The sequence below is a fragment of the Podarcis pityusensis genome (assembly GCF_964106645.2).
Source record: "Podarcis pityusensis genome assembly, chromosome: 8".
In the NCBI taxonomy this organism is placed as follows: Eukaryota; Metazoa; Chordata; class Lepidosauria; order Squamata; family Lacertidae; genus Podarcis; species Podarcis pityusensis.
The window spans coordinates 87,563,922-87,584,063 of NC_138033.1; the positions used below are offsets into that span (position 1 = coordinate 87,563,922).

At 45.3% G+C, this 20,142-nt stretch overlaps 1 protein-coding gene across 5 annotated transcripts in view; it reads left to right on the plus strand.

The window, feature by feature from the left end:
* The window catches only part of FER1L5 (fer-1 like family member 5), a 93,758-nt gene that overhangs the window by 49,567 nt on the left and 24,049 nt on the right, over nucleotides 1-20,142 (plus strand). For 4 of the 5 annotated variants that reach the window (XM_081017231.1, XM_081017235.1, XM_081017233.1 and 1 more), the window contains 17 exons: nucleotides 492-647; nucleotides 1,246-1,377; nucleotides 2,171-2,334; nucleotides 5,349-5,463; nucleotides 6,678-6,780; nucleotides 6,894-7,057; nucleotides 7,674-7,847; nucleotides 8,668-8,812; nucleotides 10,559-10,636; nucleotides 11,476-11,657; nucleotides 13,636-13,797; nucleotides 14,951-15,049; nucleotides 15,409-15,570; nucleotides 16,463-16,628; nucleotides 17,909-17,934; nucleotides 19,154-19,213; nucleotides 19,645-19,755. In XM_081017231.1, coding sequence (XP_080873357.1) covers nucleotides 492-647; nucleotides 1,246-1,377; nucleotides 2,171-2,334; nucleotides 5,349-5,463; nucleotides 6,678-6,780; nucleotides 6,894-7,057; nucleotides 7,674-7,847; nucleotides 8,668-8,812; nucleotides 10,559-10,636; nucleotides 11,476-11,657; nucleotides 13,636-13,797; nucleotides 14,951-15,049; nucleotides 15,409-15,570; nucleotides 16,463-16,628; nucleotides 17,909-17,934; nucleotides 19,154-19,213; nucleotides 19,645-19,755 — 2,199 coding nt within the window. The remainder of the gene's footprint in view (nucleotides 1-491; nucleotides 648-1,245; nucleotides 1,378-2,170; nucleotides 2,335-5,348; nucleotides 5,464-6,677; nucleotides 6,781-6,893; nucleotides 7,058-7,673; nucleotides 7,848-8,667; nucleotides 8,813-10,558; nucleotides 10,637-11,475; nucleotides 11,658-13,635; nucleotides 13,798-14,950; nucleotides 15,050-15,408; nucleotides 15,571-16,462; nucleotides 16,629-17,908; nucleotides 17,935-19,153; nucleotides 19,214-19,644; nucleotides 19,756-20,142) is intronic. The other variant, XM_081017234.1, reaches the window with a different exon arrangement.

Genomic DNA, 20,142 nt, shown 5'->3' on the forward strand with positions numbered 1-20,142 from the left:
TATCCAACTAGCAAACTTAAGCTGCATTCACCTCCAATTTAAGAATGGTGTGTACATTTGAGACAGTCATTGCGCATCCACAGAGAAGAGCACATACGCAGATGACAGATTCATGAATAGGAGTTTGGGGAAAGGGGGTTGCAGGAGCCAAAAGGTCATGCTTGTTGGGTGAAGACATCCCCATTCACTCAGACCCTCCAAGTGCCCCTATTTTCCAGGGACGTCCCTGATTTAGAGAAGCCATCCCAGTTTCTGATTTGATCCTGGAACGTCCCACTTTTCCTTAGGATGTCCCTACTTTCATTGGAGAAATGTTGGAAGGGATGCTCTCTGATGTGACCAACACCATGCAAATGTGACTTGAAAACATTCAGGGTGGAAACAACTGCGCTGTGTTTGAGGCTGCTAATATGACATACCCTGAGTGTTATAAGTACAAACACGACCACAGTAAGTGACCTCTGGCTCCCTGTCCTCCTTGCTGCCCTTAGGCCCAGGTCAGCATGCCGGATGTCATGATCTGGATGCTGTGTGATGACAAGCGGGTGGCCCACACCCGGGTCAGGTCTCATACAATCATGTTCTCCAAAGCTGGCCCCCATGCCAGGGGCAGGATGTGTGGCAAAACCCAGACCATCTTCCTGCAGGTAAAAAGAACTACTTTTTGACATTGAAAATGGAGTCTCTGTTTGCTTGTTTTCCTCTTCCCTCCTCTTTCCTTTTTTCTTTTCTGCTGTGTCTATTAGATTGTAAGCTTGCAGGCTGGAATTGTTTTGTTTTTACTGGTCTTACAATAGCCATTCTAGGAGTCCTTTTTGTCTGGAAAGCAGAGCACAAATGCTTTAAATAAAATTAAAATAACAAATAGAAAGATATATGAAGCTTGGCTCATTTGTTTGCCAATTCTCTTAGCAAAAACCATAGGAATTAAAGCTATTGGGGTCACCCAGGAGGCACCGTACCCACAAGCATCTCATGCCCTCCCCTCCGAGTCTGCCCAAGGGAGCTGCTGGCACTTCTCTAGCCCTGCCTCTTGTGCTTTCTTTCCTCCTTACATTACTGCCCTTGTGTCACAGGAACCGGCTTCATCAGCCAAAAAGGACTCTTCATATGGCTCCACATTATTGGATGCCCACCTAAGCCTGGTAGACCTTCATCTAGCCATTGTGTCCACTGTTATGTCTGCAGTCCGGATGGTGGTGGAAGGAATGCATATGCATAACTCTTTTCCTTTCTATCCCACAGAGTGCACAAAACAAAGGGAAGGCGGCTCCCATTCCTGTTGTGCTGCGGGTGCGAATGTGGCTTGGAGAGCTGGCTGATAGTGCAGAGTTCTTGAAATGTTGTGAAGGGAGAATCCTTATCTACGCTGAGACGGTGAGAGACTGCAAGCCAAGCAGCTGCATGGGAAGGGTCCAGTTTCAACCTGATTCCAGGAGACACCTCCTCACTGAGCCACAGTGCTTACCGAGTGACCTTGGGGTAGTTACTATCTCCTAGCATAACCTTTCCTCACAGGTTTATGCTGGGGGCTGTATGGGAGTGGGGGAGGCACTGTTGGAAATGCAGTCATAAGGATCATTCCGTTCATAATTTCAAGGTTAATTTTGTCAATGTCAGCTAGCCAAGAGGGAAACAGGTGGAGGTGTTGCTTAACAAGCAAAGAGGGTGGCATGACATCACTGAGGCATCATGTGCTTTGATTGGCTGTGTAATTCTGAGAGAATTTTTTCTGTATGTTTGGTTGAATGCCTCCATGATATGTACAAAGCCTGAAGTAAAAAAGACATAACCTCTCTGTTGCTTTCTCCTTAGACTCCTTTCTCATAGAGTATTTTTGTTCAGTTTGCTCACCAGCATGTTTTTAAGACTGTAGGAAGCTGTCAAACTTTTGAACCATCTGGCTCATGGCTGCCTACACTGGGTAGCAGTGACTTTCCATGGTCTCAGACTGGGGAGCTTCCCAGCCGTACCTGGAGATACCAGGGACTTGTACCCGGGACCTTCTGCATGCAAAGCAAATGCTCTACCCCTGAGCAATGGCCCCCTTCCTCCAGACCTCTCTCTCTGGACTATGCTTGGGCCATTTAATTGGCTGTGCTGATAGACACCATGCGTGCTGCCCTGAGGGGGATGAAAATAACCATGGTTCTAACTCTCATGCTTGCAGTATGAAAATCAAAAGAAGACCCACGGAATATGGGGGACCAGGGACCTGATGCAGCACCCCGCCTTTTCAGATGTCACTGGGAAGGTCAGCCTTCCCAAAGAAAAGTTCCAACCGCCTGTGGGATGGCAGTGGGATGGCGAGTGGGTCGTGGAGCCCCAGAGAAGGTAAGTGTGCGCATAATAATTTCAAGATTACTTACATGGTTCTTCTTTTCTAAATGCCACACTTTTCTTAGAAAAAACGTCAAAATAGCTTTCAGTAGAATCTAAAGTGCAAATGACAGCCTAAAACAAAGCAGGGGGGACTCAGTAACCAACAATCCATCAGATGGGGGAGTGGGAGACAGAATGTTAAAACAGGGTGTTTAAAAAGAGGAATTTAAAGACCTTCCTGTTAACGCTGGCATTTGATGGTTGATAGATACTGGCCATGACAACCTTGACATTAGCAACTGTGAGGGCATGCTGTTGCTTTTAAATGTTTTTCAGTTGTTTTTAAATGCTTTAAATGTGCTTTTGTTTTTTATTTTAAACTGAGATGTTTTAACATTTAGATGATTGCCACGCTGGGCAGCTTTGAGAGGAAGGGCAGGAAACATCTGATGACTAAGGTTGCAGACACACGTGGTCTGGAATCATTCGCGCTCGTCCTCAGCGTTCTTCTTTCAATCTAAATTGTGATTCTGGACCCTGCCCTCCACAAGGGCAGGGGGGGGGCTGTTGGATGCCCCCTTCTTTGGGTTATCCAGGCCTTTTTATCACCGCACATGCCCCAGGTGAATGAAGAAGAAAGTAATAATTGGTGGACACCCATCCACAATGCTTAATAAAACACAGTAACTGTCTGTGAGGGGAGGTTTGATTTTGTTTGTTATTATGGTATGTATTTTTCTGTTTTTATATGGTTATGCACCACCCCAATCTCCACAGCAGCGTGAAATTCCAGGGGTTCCAGGCGCTTCCCCAGGGTTTGTGTTTCCATTTGGAAATGAGGCACAGCAGAGTGTCTTCGTGATATATGGTTTATTTACACATATAAACAACCTGAGCCTACTGTGGAGGGGTTCAGAGCATTGCCACTCCAAAAGGGTCTTTCTTCTCCCATAGACCCAATCCTGAATTCCAACAGAAATCAAACATGCTCCAAAACATGGCTCTGACCCTCTCTCCAGAGAAACCTATGATTGTAAACTGCTCTGTAATCTTCAGATGAAGGACAGTACAGTGGTACCTCGGGTTAAGTACTTAATTCATTCCGGAGGTCCATACTTAACCTGAAACTGTTCTTAACCTGAAGCACCACTTTAGCTAATGGGGCCTCCTGCTGCTGCCGCGCCACTGGAGCACGATTTATGTTCTCATCCTGAAGCACTATTTCTGGGTTAGCGGAGTCTGAAACCTGAAGCGTATGTAACCTGAAGCGTATGTAACCCGAGGTACCACTGTATAGAAATTTAATAAATAGTAATGATAATAATTTTATTTGGGTAGGTGTGGATACACCCACCCCAAAGCCAGGACCACCGACTTCTGTTTTCAAATAGGCCCACAGCAGGGCAAAGGAGAATCAGTCTGCAATTAGCTTTCATTTTCAGAATGAAACCAGTTTCTCAAGGATCACTTTTCAAGGGCAAAGAATATGCAACAGATCTCAAATTTTGGAACAAGACGGAGATAGACTGAAATTGCAGAGTTTTGAAAAACTAAAACACAAAGTGCGAGACTGGCTTCATTATTATCAAATAATGGAGGCATTTAAATTAGACAGGAAAATTGGCTTCCAGGTGGAAAAATCAAAATTAGAAACAGAATTGTTAGAACCCAATACTAAGAATCTGTCAAGAATGTATAACTTGCTGCTGAAATGGAATACTCAAGATGAAACGGTAAAATCGGCTATGATTAAATGGGCACAGGACATAGGACATAACATTATGTTTGCTGACTGGGAACAGTTATGGACCACTGGTATGAAATTTACGGCATGTAATGCCTTAAGAGAGAATATTATGAAAATGATATACAGGTGGTACATAACCCCAGTCAAGCTTGCGAAAATCTATCATTTGCCCGATAACAAATGTTGGAAATGTAAAGAAACTGAAGGTACATTTTTTCACCTTTGGTGGACGTGCCCAAAGATTAAGGCTTTCTGGGAAATGATATATAATGAATTAAAAAAGGTATTTAAGTATACCTTCCCCAAGAAACCAGAGGCCTTTCTCCTGGGCATAGTGGGCCAAATGGTGTTAAAAAAGGATAGAACTTTCTTTATGTATGCAACAACAGCAGCAAGAATACTCATCGCAAAGTATTGGAAGACACAAGAACTTCCCACGCTGGAGGAATGGCAGATGAAACTTATGGACTATATGGAATTGGCGGAAATGACTGGCAGAATCCGTGACCAGGGAGAAGAGTCGATGGAGGAAGACTGGAAGAAATTCAAAGACTATCTTCAGAAACACTGCAAAATTAAGGAATGTTAGAGTGATGTTGGATTGAAAATAAGTGGTTTCCAGCTGTACAGGTTAAAGTTAAGGATAGATTAAGATTAAAGATCAAGATTAAAGATGTTTAAAGAAATGGAAATTTGATAATAAAAGGGAAAAATTTAAAGGTATATGACATTAAGAACAAGGATTATGTTTAAAAAAGTTGAAGCTATATATTTTAATATTTTATTAAATTAAAGATTGGGTTTAAAAAAGTGGAAAAGAAACTGCTGGACAAATAATGCAGATTGGAATACAAAAGAGGGAGGTATGAGGAAGTCCAGAAAATAAGTAACTCAAAATTGGGAATGGAAAAGAGAGTTTGTTTTTAATTGTTATGTTTTGTGTTTTTATTGTTAAATTTTGTATTTTTTTGTGTGTGTGTTGTTTTTTCTTTTTCTTTGTTTAAAACCTTAATAAAAAATTATTTAAAAAAAAAAAAAAGAATATGCAACAGATCTCAGTGATGCATGGACTCCATACTGGGGAAAAGCACTCGGTCTCCATTGATTCTAAAATAGAATGTGTCTACACAGATTACGTAGATACAAACTTTGTTTATTCCTTTTGCAATGTATTCATGTGGTTCACGCTGCTGGGGCCCTTGGGTCACTAAACAGTATGTAAATAAACCACACCATACCAAAAACATACCAGACCTTTGCCCCTTCTGCATCTGACCAGGCTCTTGCTGGACAAAGAGACAAACCACACCGAAGTGCTAGAGGAAGTGTATGAGAACCAGATCCGGCAACCTGGGCGTCGATGGAGACCGGCCCCAGTCCCCTATAGCAATGCTGTGAGTGAGGGGAGAGACAGACAGCTTCAGCCTGGGTCTGAGGGCAGACTCTTTGAGGCTTGGACATCCTTGGGAGATGCCAGTGGTTTTCAAACTTACCTTTGGAAGATGCTCTCCCCGTAGATTCCCCCCCTGTCAGAACCTGCCATATCCAAAATGGGGGAAAACTTCCAAAAGAAGGAGGAGACCCCCCACCCCCACAGAACATTCCTTGAGACTGCAAGGCACACATACTATAGCACCCCATTCCTGGGATCATGCAGGGCCAGCTCCAGAACCATTGCTGCCAGTGCCACCCCCAAGCCCAAGGATATGTCTCTGCCATCCTCCAACTCCAAGGACTTCATTGTATAAGACCCTAGAAGACTGGGTCCTCCTTGGCTCCTTCGCAGTAGGAGATTACGAGGGACAGGTGGGCCCCTTTAAGTAGGGCAGCCTCTTGCAGCACAGATGGTGCTAGCAATTAGACTACACCTACTGCTGCCTTTACAAATGTGCTCAGGTTGTCCCTTGCTAGAGCTTTGTGTTTCCCAGAGCACAGCTGGAACCCTGCCTTGTGTCCAGCATGAACCTCACCTTGTCCTACACCCTGGATGAGTCTTGCCACACTACTGAGCAGGATACCTCTATACCACAGGAACACACACACCACCATCACTCCTAAATTTCATATCCTCCTGAGGCTGGGGGTCAATAATCTGAAAAAAGACTCAGGGACCAACAGTGTGGTGCCCAGGAATGCGATGGCACCCTTGTGGTCTTCCCCTGGTGCCCCAAAGCCTCCAAGCACCACCACTGCCCCTTTAGCCATTAGATGGAGAAGATGAATATCTTTTCCTCCCTTGAAAAATGCTTAGGAAGTTTCTCTTTCAGCTTTATGTGCTTTTAAAGTCTCAGGTTAATTCTGCCTTAACCAACCTTTACCCAGATCCCTTGGGAAAGTGCAGTGTGTGCATGCAGGTGTACACTGACTCTCTTTCTGTCTCTTGAGGGAGGGACTGAGCAAGGGGGAAGAAGAGAGCTGGTCAGTGAGGGCAGGGGTGCTATGGCACTCACTCAAATATTCTAACATGCCCTCAAGCCTAAAAAGGTTGGCTTTCAATAGTACCTCAAAACCCTCTCCTGCACTGGAGCCCCCAAGATTTGCAATGCCCTGCACATTTTAAATATTGCTGCTTAGACACCCATTTTGCCCCCTGCCCTCTCTGTTTTAGAGTGGTTCCCCTGCCCCTCCAAAGGAAGAGATTTTGTGCCCCCAAGGCTGGCTCTTTGTGGAAGACTGGAAAGTGGAGGAGAATCGTGCTGTGGACGATGCTGGCAAGTTTTCCATTTGTGTTTGTCTTGGCCCTGGAGCCACTCCTGAGAACAATGACTGTATATCTTCTGGGGTCATTGCCTGGAGCCTCATGAGAATACATTTCCTCCCTTAGGTTGGGAGTATGGCGTTGCTCTCCCACCCGCTGAGTTCCCCCGTTCTTGGAATGCAGCCGAGAAGACCTACCACACCCACCGCCGGCGGCGCTGGCTCAGGAAACGCTGCCGGAACCTGGCCAGCGAGAACCAAGAAGGAAAAATGGCCGCCTTCCTTCGGCTGGTAACTGGCAGTGGTGCTCACAGCTGTTGTGCCCAAGGGCTTGTTCAGAGAATGTCAGGGATTAAAAGTCAGCCATAAATGCAGAGCAAACTCTTGAGGCCAGGACTTTTATGGGGACCAGGTGGACAGGGATTGGCACCCCCTGGGGGGGGATGCCAACTGACAGGACACTCAGGCAGGCTGGTAGTGCAGCTTAGACACGGCCCACAAAACAATAAAAACAATAAAATATAATACTTCATGGAAAGGGTACAAAATGATTATTAAAATTACTGGCACAGAGAGAAGGGACATAAAAAGGCATTCAAGAGGTGCCTGCTTGTAAAAAGGGAGGGTGCTTGCTGTCCAGCCTCATATAACCAACATAATTAATCCATGAAGGGATTAAGACCACAGAGTACGCTGTCCTGCTAGGAAGGGTTACCAAACTATTTGTTATCACTCTTCTTCCTCCATGTTAACCCTACTATAGGGACCTCTGCAGGCGAGCAGCCTGATAAAGCAGCGAAGACTCTCCTGTTTGTTAGAAGTTTAGCCATGATCTCATTAGTGGTGACCTAATCACTATCTTTTCTCCAGCTCACTTCAAGCCTCTCTTTCCATCTATTTCCTGCAGCACTCCGAGTTAAGGCTGAAAGAAGAGACTTGGGAATATGCCCCACTCCATGGCTGGAGGTTCCATCTGCAGCGGCATCCCAGCGACATCTTTCGCCGGCGATGCTGGCACAGGAAGCTCATCCCGATGTCGCCCAGCGGCGTGGCCTCCATTTTTCTCTTGGAGGGTTCACTGGTAAGAAAAGGCAGGTGCCTTCTGCCTCAGCTGTGGCACAGCTGGCAAGTGATTCAGAGGACACGAAGTCAGTCTTTTGGCTTTCAAAGGACTCGTCCACGTAATTTCTAGGCACAGGTTCATGATGTGTAGGCAAGGGTCTGAGCAGGGGTTTTTTTGTCCTACCGCTTTTGCCAGGGAAACATGCTATTTATAGCTGAATCAGACCAAATGTCAAACGGGTTTTCCATGGATTGACATTTGTTCCAATTCCACAGGTGAGCCCTAAATTGAATCTTGACTGCTGGAGAGAGACAGAAATGGTTCAAGAGCAGCATCACCAATTCTATCCTCAGTGCATCCATGACAGAAGCTTCCATTCATTTCAGTAAAATTCAACAGAGAAGTCTTGGGATAAGTCACAGTGTGACTCAAGCAGAGTTAAGCTGAAATGTCTAGAAGTGTTTCTGAATTTCTTCTTTTTCCACCCTTTTAGAAAAAGATTTGCATTTTTTTCTGAATATTCTCTACTGCTTTTTGTGTGGCCACCATTTCTCAACAAGCACACACACACACACACACACACACGAAGGTAAACAAGTTTTCCCGTCACCAGGGGGTGGGGTTTCAGGGTTCTCCCCCCCACACACACATACCATGACTAGCAAAACTGGAATAAATTTGGCAAAATAGCTAAAAGGCAATGTTTAAAAATGCAAAATAAAAGAAATTGTGCTCCTGTGCTTTATTTGCATGATTTGTATGGGTAACAGGGTTTTTTTAAAGTGTACACTTATGGCATATTTTTTTATTTAAAAAAAATTATGACATCTCTTTTCAGGGTGTGGAAATTGAAAGCCAATGGAAAAATAAGAAAATTGAGATAGGAAAGAGAGAAGAAAAGAAAGATGAGAAAGAGCCAGAAAAAGCTCCCTCTCAAACCCTCCTGAAGAAGAACACCCCACTTATCTTCTGCATGTTCAAGAGTGAGTAGTCTGTGTTAACAGGCCTTAGCAGCTTGGGTGAATGAGAATGACTTACATTTTCTGGAGTTCGAAGGCTTTATTCATGCAGGAACTATTTACCTGATGAGTGGATATAAGAGAGAAACAGCAGACATATTTTATGGCGAGAAGAACAAACATCTTTTAGGGTTGGAGTTAAATTAGACATAGAGGCTTACAAACACTGTTGGCTAAATAGCTACACACTAAGTGCCCTCTTGCAGTTTAAAGCAATTCATGCATTAACTACAAACTCAAGAGAAGGAAATGCATATGCTTTTCTCCAACAGTTTGTCCAAATAAGAGCACATGGAAAAAGAAGGCTGTCCTACTGCACATAAAATAACAAGTAAATATCAGATTCCATGACAGATACAATGGTCAAGAAACAGAATCAAGTGGAAAGAAAAGTGACAGAAAAGAAACCACTGGTAGCCCTGATTGACCCCACATTGATTCCTGAACTCCAGAAATTTCCCCAAATATGATAATTAATTCTTTGGCAAATAGTGCATTCAAAGCTTACATGGAGCAGTCATAAATCTATAGAATACGTGCCATGGTTTCTATGTATGCCACCTTGAACTCCTTGGAGGAAAGATGGAATATAAAAGTAAGTAAAAAAATTAATAAAACATGAATTTAGGAACTGTAAAATGATGAGCCAGGCGTGGGCTTTAGGGGTATCCAAGACAAAGGACTGTTATCCAGAGACAGATTTAAAGCAGCGCATCTGGTTCTACCACACTAGGCGCTGAGCCTAGAGGGTGACACAGGGCTGGCAAGTACAACATAGTGAATTGAGCAGAACGGAGGGCGAGAGGAGGGCAGTGCTGAACTTTGGGCTCACATAGGGCACTGCTGAAATATGAAAGGCCAAAGTCTGCCCCTGCTGTTACCCCTCCCAGATGTTCTCCCCTTTCTTCAGGACTTGGCCGAACTGCTGGATCACCTTCAGCTGTGACACTTGGCTGTTCTGTGCCTGCCAAGAGCAAATGCAAAACCTGTTTGCTAAACCAATGTATTTTAAATCTATGCAAGTTACATTGACATGAATTGAAAGCTGATCTTCTGATGAATCAAAATGCCTAGAGTGTCCTTGTTTGTGCCACTTTTTGGATATTTTCTCCCTGTTCTGTTTTTCGTTTTCAGTGGTCACTCGGCATTCCACGGCCACTGAGCATGCTCAGCACTTATTGGGCTGTATTGAGGCAGACGTATCCATAGGGGGGTGGTTGTATTTTGAAAGATTCTTTTCTATTTCTGTAAACCTTGGGGTTCTCCCAAGCATTCTGGGGCATAACTCATCCCCTGAGATGGAATGATATTGTGGACAAGGAGACTCTCTAACAGAGCAAGTAGGGAGTTTGCAGAGAATTCGGACAAAAACAAAAGCAGGAGCAGAAATTGCTGGTGCTTGCAAATTCATCCCATGTCTGGAACGGTGCTCCCCACTCCACCATTTGCAATGCATTTCCTTTGCATTGAAATGAATGGGGTGGAATAACATAATGACAACATAACTTGTGCAATTTATTTAATCAATTACATAAGCTCACCACAATGGACAGCGAGGTTTTTGGTGGAAGATGAGCAGCGGCTTGCTATGAATACAGAGCGAAATGGAAAAACTTTGCCTTCCTACATCCCTGTTTGCAAGTCTGGGTGGTATATTGTAGCCAAACTAAAAGGAAAGTGCAGTTCTTTTTTCTTCCTTCCTCCTTTCAGATCCTGTCTATTTCCAGTTGCGCTGCTACATCTACCAGGCAAGAGACCTAGTTGGAACTAGTGCTAAGAGTTCTGCAGGTAGGTGCAATGGAAACAAGTAATTGCATTGCAGGGGTTGGACTAGATAACCCCTGGGGTCCCTTGCTATTCTACCATTCTATGATTCCAAGTCCTCTGCCCTCCCATGCCCTCTATCATTCACTCCTCCCTGTCCTCATCTCTTTCCTCACAAGAGGCCATTTCCCCAGAGGCACTCAAATGCCTATGTTACGCTTTGAATTTAGGAGGGGCAGAATCTTGGTGTCCCCTCCCAAGGTAATTATTATTTTTCTGGAGCTCAGGTCAGGGCAAAAAAGCTGTGTTGCAAGAGATCCAGTATTGGATCTCCTGCCCTCTTCTTCTTCATCATCTTCATCTTTGTCTTCTTATCCTCAAATCATGCTTAGACTGGATCAGGGCAACAGTGCTGTTTTTTTAAAAGCCATTTCCCCATCTAACATCCCCCACACACACACACCCTCCCAATGTTGCTTTTAGCTCCACTTAGGAAGAAGTACAGCTATCTGTAGATCATTCCTCTCTCCTCTCCCTCCCCATTTGCTTTAACAGCTGCTTTTGCAGGGAGGGATTTAGAGCAGGAAAGTGGCCTGGGGGAAAGAGTTGATGCTTACAGCACAGTACAGTTGGGCCAATCCAGTGGTGGGTTGGGAGTGCAAATGTTGAGAATTCTCTGTTGGAGATCCCTAGACTCACCCACCTTAAAACTAGAGTTCCCAGAATTCCCAAGAAAGAGGGGTGTGTGAATGGCTATTCATCCATTTTAAGCTTATAGCGTAGTGTTATCTTGGAAAACATGTAGGTGATATTTGACTCTGTATCAGTAATTCCTCCATCTCCTGTTATTTCCTCTCTGCTAGATCCTTTGGCCCACGTTTCCTTCCTTCACATGAGCCAACATACCCAGACCATCTCTGGCACGCTGCACCCCTGCTGGGACCAGACCCTTATCTTTGAAAACATCTTGATCTATGGAGACCCTCGAGCAACTGAGCAAGAGCCGCCTGTGGTGGCCTTGGAGGTCTTTGACTTTGACGCAAGTGTATGTGCATAGGAAGTTTCCCTACGCTGAGCCAGACCATTGGCCCGTCTAGCATGATATTATCTGTATGCTGACTGGCAGCGGATTTCCAACACAGTCTTTCCCAGCCCTACCTGGAGATGCCAGGGATTGAACCTGGGAACTTCTGCATGCAAAGCCAATGACCTAACCCTGAGATAGGCATGGGGCTCTCTTCACAGGCCCATGAAGTCAACAGAAAAAGGTGGCAAGCAAAAGGGCAACTGAAATTCAGGCATCTCTTTTCTGGCATTATTAACCTGTGATAACAGCACCGTGGGCAGTCCAGAAGGCATTCCCGGTGCTTTCCCTCCAGCCTTTTATCTTGAGTAACAATTTAAGAGCCCTGCTATATCAAACCAAAGACCCACCTATTCAGGCATCCTGTTTCCCAGTTAATCTATCTCTAGGAAGTCCACAAGCAGGACAGGAAGGCAACAGCCCTCCTCTTTCATTTATCCTCAGTATCTGATATTAAGAGGTAGACTACCTCTGAACGTGGAGGTTCCATTTGGCTATCATTTGTAATGGTCCCTGATAAGACCCCCTCCTCCATAATCATAGAATCATAGAGTTGGAAGAGACCACAAGGGCCATCGAGTCCAACCCCCTGCCAAGCAGGAAACACCATCAGAGCACTCCTGACATATGGTTGTCAAGCCTCTGCTTAAAGACCTCCAAAGAAGGAGACTCCACCACACTCCTTGGCAGCAAATTCCACTGTCGAACAGCTCTTACTGTCAGGAAGTTCTTCCTAATGTTTAGGTGGAATCTTCTTTCTTGTAGTTTGGATCCATTGCTCCGTGTCCGCTTCTCTGGAGCAGCAGAAAACAACCTTTCTCCCTCCTCTATGTGACATCCTTTTATAAATTAGTCAACTTGTAAATGTGACAAAACACCACATCTCATGGCAGTGAATTCCATGCAACATATGTCAACAAACACTTTCTTTAGTTTGGGGTGACTAATTTTTTTCCAGCCCAGGAGCCAAATTCATTCTTGGTCCACCCTCCGGGGGCCACAGGTCAGGGTAACCTTCTAGAGTAATTGTGATTTCCAAGGATGCTTTTGATAGACTTGGATTACCTTCTGCCTGTTTTATGTTTCCCTCTTAACAAAGAAATCACTCTCAGACTACTGAGTAAACAAGAAAAAGACAATGTTTACTCATATCAAAATACTTGCCAGAATTCAAGAGCTATACTGCTGAAAATAAGGCAAGCAATCCTTAAATGTTACAAATATCCATAAGTCCAGTTCAAAATGGAGATTGCTCTCTGGTAAGGATGGAGAAGAAATTTGATTTGGTTCACATTTAAAGGCAAATCTACCTAATTCGCAGCACTTCTCAACAACACACAAACAGAAACACACACACCCTTCAGAATTCACACTTCTTTGAATTTTGCAATGTAGTTCTCCCTCCATGTAACATGTACAAAAATGCATATGTTTGAGTAAAGTGTTCATAAAAATATATGTGAAAATAACATAGAAAAATGCATTATATTAGGAAACACTGCTTTGCAGAAATGTAAGTGTTAGGCAAAAATGTATACAGTTAGGAGAAATTTGCACTGAGATGCATATGAATTTTCATGAGAACTTTTTTGAAAATAAAAAAATCACAAACTAATGTGGAAATGGGGAGAACTGAATGTAAGATCAGAAAAGAGAGAAACTGAAATTGATGGATTCGCCCACCCCAGTCTCTTTTAAACTTGGCCTTCCCCATCCTGGTGCCCTCCAGCTGCTTCAGACTGTAATTTCCACATAAGGGAACAACTAGATTATATCACCAAGTACAGTCTTCAGCATGTCCAACATTTCCTGTCTGTTTGCTTTCTGACCCTACACTATTGCCCACATACAGGCAGCCAAATCTACTATTGGCTTTTGACCACTCCTCTTGCGCACCTAGCCTGGAAAACCTTCACCCCTTGTTCTGTGTCTCTTTCAGGGCCACTCCCATTATTTCATGGGAAGGAGCTTGTGCATCCCAAGTGTGCACCTGGATCTCAGCTCACGAAGACTACCCCGCCTCCAGAAGTATACAATCATCAAAGAACAGGAGGATTCCGGACAGCTCCTGGCTGCTTTTGAGCTTCTGTTGGACAAGAAGGTAACAAATTAAATTATGCCTTATGGCAGGTTATGCGTTAGTATCATGGACTGGTGTGATGCAGAGGAATGGTGGAACTAGCAGGAGAACTCTCAAGGGAAGAAGGCACAGAGTCTGGGCAGTGGTGGTGGGACAACAGTGAGTGGTCACTGGGAGAAGTGGGAGAAGCCTGGAAAGTGGTGTCAGAAGCTGGAGAGGTAACAGGTCTCAGTGAGCTGGGAGAGTCTGTAGCAGAGTCCAGAATCAGAGTCATAAGCTGAAGCAGGAAAGTGGGATGAGGGAGGCCAAGAGGCAGAGATGAGTCAGGCAAAGTGACAGGAGTCCGTTCCCCCTTCCTGCTCCGACAAGCTCCCCTCTCCTGTGGTCTCCCAGGAACACAAGAAGCATGAAAAGGGTGGGGGAGAGGTTGACTTCATGCAAACACAGTCTCCAATTGCTTGAGAAAGGTCCTGGAGAGGAGGGAACTTAGGTGGCTGTGGTGAGGCAGAGACTTTCAGGCTTGGCAACTGATCCAGGAGGCAAGACCTACCAGACATGAGCTGCTGTGCTCACTGGGCCTGGCATTCCTCCAAATCTGTGCAGACTCTGTTCTTGCTAACAGAAAGTTCACTCCAGCTTCAGCGGTGTGATTTACTGCTGGCTCACTCCTGACATTTAGTTACACCGGAATAAACCCAAATTAAGCTACAACTCCTTTAAAAAACTGGATAAAAGAGTCATGCAGTCGCAAGCAACAATTTTCTTTGAGTTTCCCAGAGGCTCTAAAGCAGCCTTCACTATCCCTGGTGCCCTCCAGATATTTTGGACTACAGCTCCCATCAGTTCTACTCCTCACAGCCACCTTCCCTGGGGATGATGGGAGTTGTAATTCAAAACATCTGGGAGGTTTGAAGGAGCAACCTGCTGCCCCGGCATCATTTCAAAAGCCTTCTGCAACCAAGTGTCTCAAAGCTCCAGCATGTCTAAGCAGGGCAAAAGAAATTTGTCTACTACACCCTACTCTCTAGATTTCTACTCTCCAGATTTGCTCTCAGGGGCTCGTAAAGCCAATAGTTATCCTCCAACTAAAGACTGAGGAGAAAATGTCATTTATCACTGGCTAAAAAAAGAAAAGTAGATCTCTGTTCAGCAGAGCTCTTCATCCTCTCTACAGGATGGATCCTTAGGAAAGCTTCCACCGCCTGCATGGAAGGATGGGACATACATAATCCCAAAAGGAATCCGGCCCATCTTAAGGCTGATGGCCATTGAGGTGAGTGTAAAGCCACAAGATGATGTTGTTATTATTATTATTATTATTATTATCATCATCATCATTATTATTATTATTATTATTATTACCCTGCCCATCTGGCTGGGTTTCCCCAGCCACTCTGGGTGGCTTACAGCATGCATTGGGGGGGGGGGGATAAAGCATCATGAATTTAAAAGATTGCACGGGGGGGTGTAAACCCCACAATTATCATTTAATTCTTCAAAGGTTCAGGGGAAGTAAAATGGATGGATTGGTCCAACCCTGCAGCCAATCCAGAAAGCAGAGCCTCAGGCCCTGTGGCCCCACTTTCTGCTGAGCTGTTGCTTTTATAAATATTTATCACTATCTTCCCACAGATCCTGGCTTGGGGCCTGCGGGACATGAAGACCTACAATCTGCTGGCCATCAGCAATCCGAGTCTCATCATAGAGTGTGGAGGAGAAACGCTTCAGACGCCAGTCATCAGGAATCTGCAAGAGCACTCCAATTTTCCAATCAATATCTACCTCATGAAAGTGGTGAGTGGGCCCCTGGCATAGACAGTTTCCAAGGGCAAATCTTAAGACTCGAGATGAAACTAACCTCTCCTCCAATCATCATCATCATCATCATCATCATCATCATCTCCACCATTTTAGAGTTTGCTAATCAGATTTTGAAATCCACATTTTCACTGTGACCTTTTGCCTCATGTCTCCTTTACTAGCTATACTTTTCCTCCAGCCCACCCATGAGGCAAGGTGAGGCGACCGCCTCAAGCAGCAGGATTCACAGGGGCAGCAAATCTGGCCTCCAAGGAATGCATTGCCCACTGCTGCCCCCACGGTGTACCAACAGTTGCAGCGTGCTCCTTGGGGGCTGGATCTGCTGCCTCCTCAGCAGGCCCCCCATGCCACCTCCACAGTAGCTTCTTAGAAACCTATAGAATTGTAGAGTTGGAAGGGACCCATGGGATCATCCAGCCAAGCCCCCTGCAATGCAGGAATATTCAGCTGTCCCATATGGGATCTTAGTGAACAGGAGGCACTGCTGGTCTCCTCCCACCCTTGTTCCAGATGTAGATCTTCTCTCACCCTTTCTTCCCTCGTGGGAGGAGAGGGGATGCCATTTTGTGGTTTGCCTCAGGTGACAAAATGTCTTGGGCCTGCCCTGCCTCTAGCCAAATTGGTAGCGTGTGTCGTCAAGAGCCACGAATGCTTATCTAAGCAAGCATCTTTAGGCCAGGCATGCTCATTTAAATAGGCATCTTTTTAATTACTAGCTATACTGAAACCTTAGAGGTGTAATCTCCTCCCTTGAACAGCATGACAGTATGTGCCCAGCTGTCTTTGTCTCATCATTCCTCAAATGGATCCCCCAGCCGTTCCTCTCCTGGAAGAACCTCATGCAGCCCCCCCTGATCTCTCTTAGTACCTGCCTGTGGATGAAGATTATGCGCTTCCTATCGAACTGAAGGTGGTAGACCACAGAGAGTTTGGATTTAAGCCTGTGGTGGGCCAAGCGACTGTGAGATCCATGAGCCAGTACTACTGTGACCCCTGGGAAGAAAGGAAGGCCCATAATCTCCCTGTCAGAGGTAGGCTCCACCTTACAGGAGTGAGTTCATTTCATTTTCTATGCTGCTTTTCACTCACATGAGTCACAAAGTGGCTCACAAACAATCAATGACAATAACATGATAGAACACCACAATTATAGAATAATTAACAAATAATCAGTAAAACAAGCACCTTCTATAAAACACTATTAACAAAACAACTAAAAAAATAAGCTAAACAGCACAGCCACAACACAGGTCATGTTATAAGACTCACAAAGCACTACAGCACTCATAATCCACAATATTAGCCACATTAACAAACTAACAACCAAAAACAAACTTAAGTGCTGCTGAGTTCCATTGCAAGAGTTTATTCTTAGGGCTGAACAAAGCTATATTCCTGGCTGCAAACATGGCGTTGGACTCCCCAGTTGCCTCCAAACAGCTGCAAAGTGGCAATTGGGGAGAGAGGCTGCAGAGGAGCCGCAGGGTGTGCTTAACCCTTTCCCACCTGTCACTTTCTCCCTGCAAACTTCTCCTCCTCCTTCCACCAGCTGCTTTTGGTTGCAGCACAGGAAATATAGGTCTCCATGCCAGCCACACACTCTCAAGGCCACTGCAAGGACAGAAAAAGGATAGCCTCATGTATGTCTTTGTCAGCTCCGGGGAACAGGAGTGCCTTGCCCAGTGGAGCAGAGCCACAGCAATAGCCCATAGCAGCAGTGCCACTGGCGCTTAGCAAGGTTTGGTTTGTGCCAAAGGACTGAATTGGCTCTGCCAGTGTACCTGCACAACCCTGACCTCACTGCCACCTTGTCCTTCCCAGTAAGCGGCAGCGATGCCACTTCCAGGAGGCTACTCCTGCTGCGCCACTGCCCAAGTCACTCCTGGGAAGGGTGGGTCTGAAGTGCCTTATGGGTTGCTTCCACATCTGTGTTGTGGGTTACCTGGCCTTGCATGCCAGCTGCATGGTCTGGGAACACCGGTTGTTGCTGTAACTTAGGTGTGAGGAACCTGTAGCCCTCCAGATGGTTGCTGAACTACATCTCCCATCAGCCACAGCAAGCATGGACAATGGCCAGGGATGATGGGAGTTTCAGTTCAGCAACATTGATCCCTGCCTGAGAGAACCAGGGAGCTTCGTGGAAGCCTCTCTGAGCTTTCCAAAGGATGAGCAAGCTATACTAAACTAATGGCTGTCCACCTCCTAAAAGCATTTGCAAGCAATTTTGTTCCTGCTTGTTTCCACTGTCAAACCTTTCAAAGTTTGCTATTATTAATTCCACGTCTTCTCAATTTTTCCCTTCCCCAAACAGCCATTGCCAAGACAAAGAGAAAGAAGGTAAGTGTTGCTGCATCTCATTGTTTTGCCACTATTTGATTCAATTCCTTCCTTCCTTCCTTCCTTGAAGAAGGTCTACATTTATCAGGCTCTCTACAGGCCGATGGAAAGAATGAACCTTTAAGAGCCCTGGTCTCCTCCTACGATGGTGGGTTTCCAAGGGCTAATTGATACTTCCTTTTGAGCCATGTTTCTAGGCACAGGTGTGTGTGTGTGTGTGTGTGTGTGTGTGTGTGTGTGTGTTTGTTTGTTTCCCCAGTGCTTTCTCCTTGGAAACATGCTCTTTACTGCTGAATTGGAGCAAACAACCATCCAAATTGCCGTTTGTTCCAATTAGTGTTAAAGAGCAGGTTTTCCTGGGGGAAACAGTGGGCCAAAAAAGTGCTTGGACACGGCAATTTATTAAAGCACAAACTTGTGCCTAGAAAGTGTGGGGTGGAAGGTAAGTGTGGGTGAGCCCTAACTTCCCATGTTCTATATCAATGTATTTTGGTATCTCTGAGATTCTGAAAGTATTCTTGGTTTCATGAATTTTGCAAGCATGTTCACATGGGGTGCTGGCTGGGCTTCTTGGGCCTCAGCATAACCTTGCGTCAACTATGAGTGATCCCCCAACAGCACACCGCACATGCCTCTGCAATGGATTGGTAGCAGGAGGGAAAGCCTCATCCAGGGAAGCTCAGGTCTTCTTCATTCAGGGCTGGACCTACCATTAGACAGAGTGAGACACCCACCTCAGGCAGCAGATGTTTGGGGACAGAGAGTGGTGGGCTGCAAACCCCCAAGGATTGTGCTGGCTCGGAAGCTCTGCGGAGTAGCCTACACATTTGTGTTGTGTGCATGCCCCAAAGCATAGATCCTACACCTTCCTGCTCAGTTCTCATTCAGCCACCATAGCAGGTGGAACGGAGCAAATTCTTTCTAGGTCCTTCATCCAAGCAGGTTAAGCTATTGCCAAACTTCCTGTTTTTCTTCTTCCTTGCCTTCCTTTCCCTTTTTCTCTCTTTTTAAGGCTTCTGTCTTTTGGTTTTGCATTTCACTTCCTTAGCTTTAGCCACTTTTCAGGCCACAGCCTATGGCACAGATGCTGCCATGTAAGTAGTGGTAGCCAAAAAAGCCTAGTCTCCCAGGGAAGAGAGAAACTATGGGGTTCCCTTGAAGGAGGAACAAAGTCGGATGGCTGTTGGGCTTGTGAGAGTTATTCTGCTGCTTCTTGCAGGAGCTGGGCAAAGCCTACAAGGCCTGGTTCTGGAAAAGGCCCTTTAGGAAAGAAGAGAAGGTAAGTCATGATGCCATCAAAGCTAAGGGTCATCTTGATCGTGGGTGCTGGATCCGTACAGATCTGGAGGCTCCCAAGCCACTCCCCTGCTTGATTTCTTGTTGATTAGGGAGGGGGGTAAATTGTGATGTGGTGCTTCAGTCATCAAAACAAAGACTGGTGACAATTCAGATGGGGGGGGGCGTAGAAGGATCCGTCATAAAACCCACAAGCCCCACCCCTCTGACTTCTTCCAATTTTAGTAAAAAACTTGTGTAGAAACAGTAGCTGAGGGAGCATCGCAAAATGTTTGGGCTATTGTGCTGCCTCCTATAATCTGAACATATTCTACAGATCAGATCCCACAAGTCAAGTTTGGATCCGAACGAATGTTGTTTTGCTCTGAGAGCATGTGATGTGGAGGTGAACTGAATTTACTTCTCCCCATATAGGAGATGGAAGAAGAGGAAGAGGAGGTGGACTGGTGGAGCAAGTACTACGTGACTATGGGAGATCTGTCAAAGAGTGGACATTACCTGGAGAAGGGCTTTGATAGTTTGAAGGTGCCTGTGCTGTGGGGGGAGGGGTAGCAGCCCAAGCAGAATGCAAGGCAGAACGGCAGGTTTCCTCAACTAACATCTGTCCCCAAACTCATGTTTGTAGAGATACTGCAGGGATCTAGTTGTTGTTTTTAGGGTTATTAAAGCAAAAAGGATTGTGAAGAACTCCAAAAGGATCGCTCCAAACTGAATGAATGGGCAGCAAAATGGCAAACGCTGCCATTCTGTGTAAACAAGAGTGAATGATGCACATAGGGATCATTAGGGAAGGAATTGAAAATAAAACTGCCAATATCATGATGCCATGATGCAAATCTATGATGCAACCACACTTGGAGTACAGTGTACAGTTCTGGATGCCTCAACTCAAAATGGATATTGTTGAGTTGG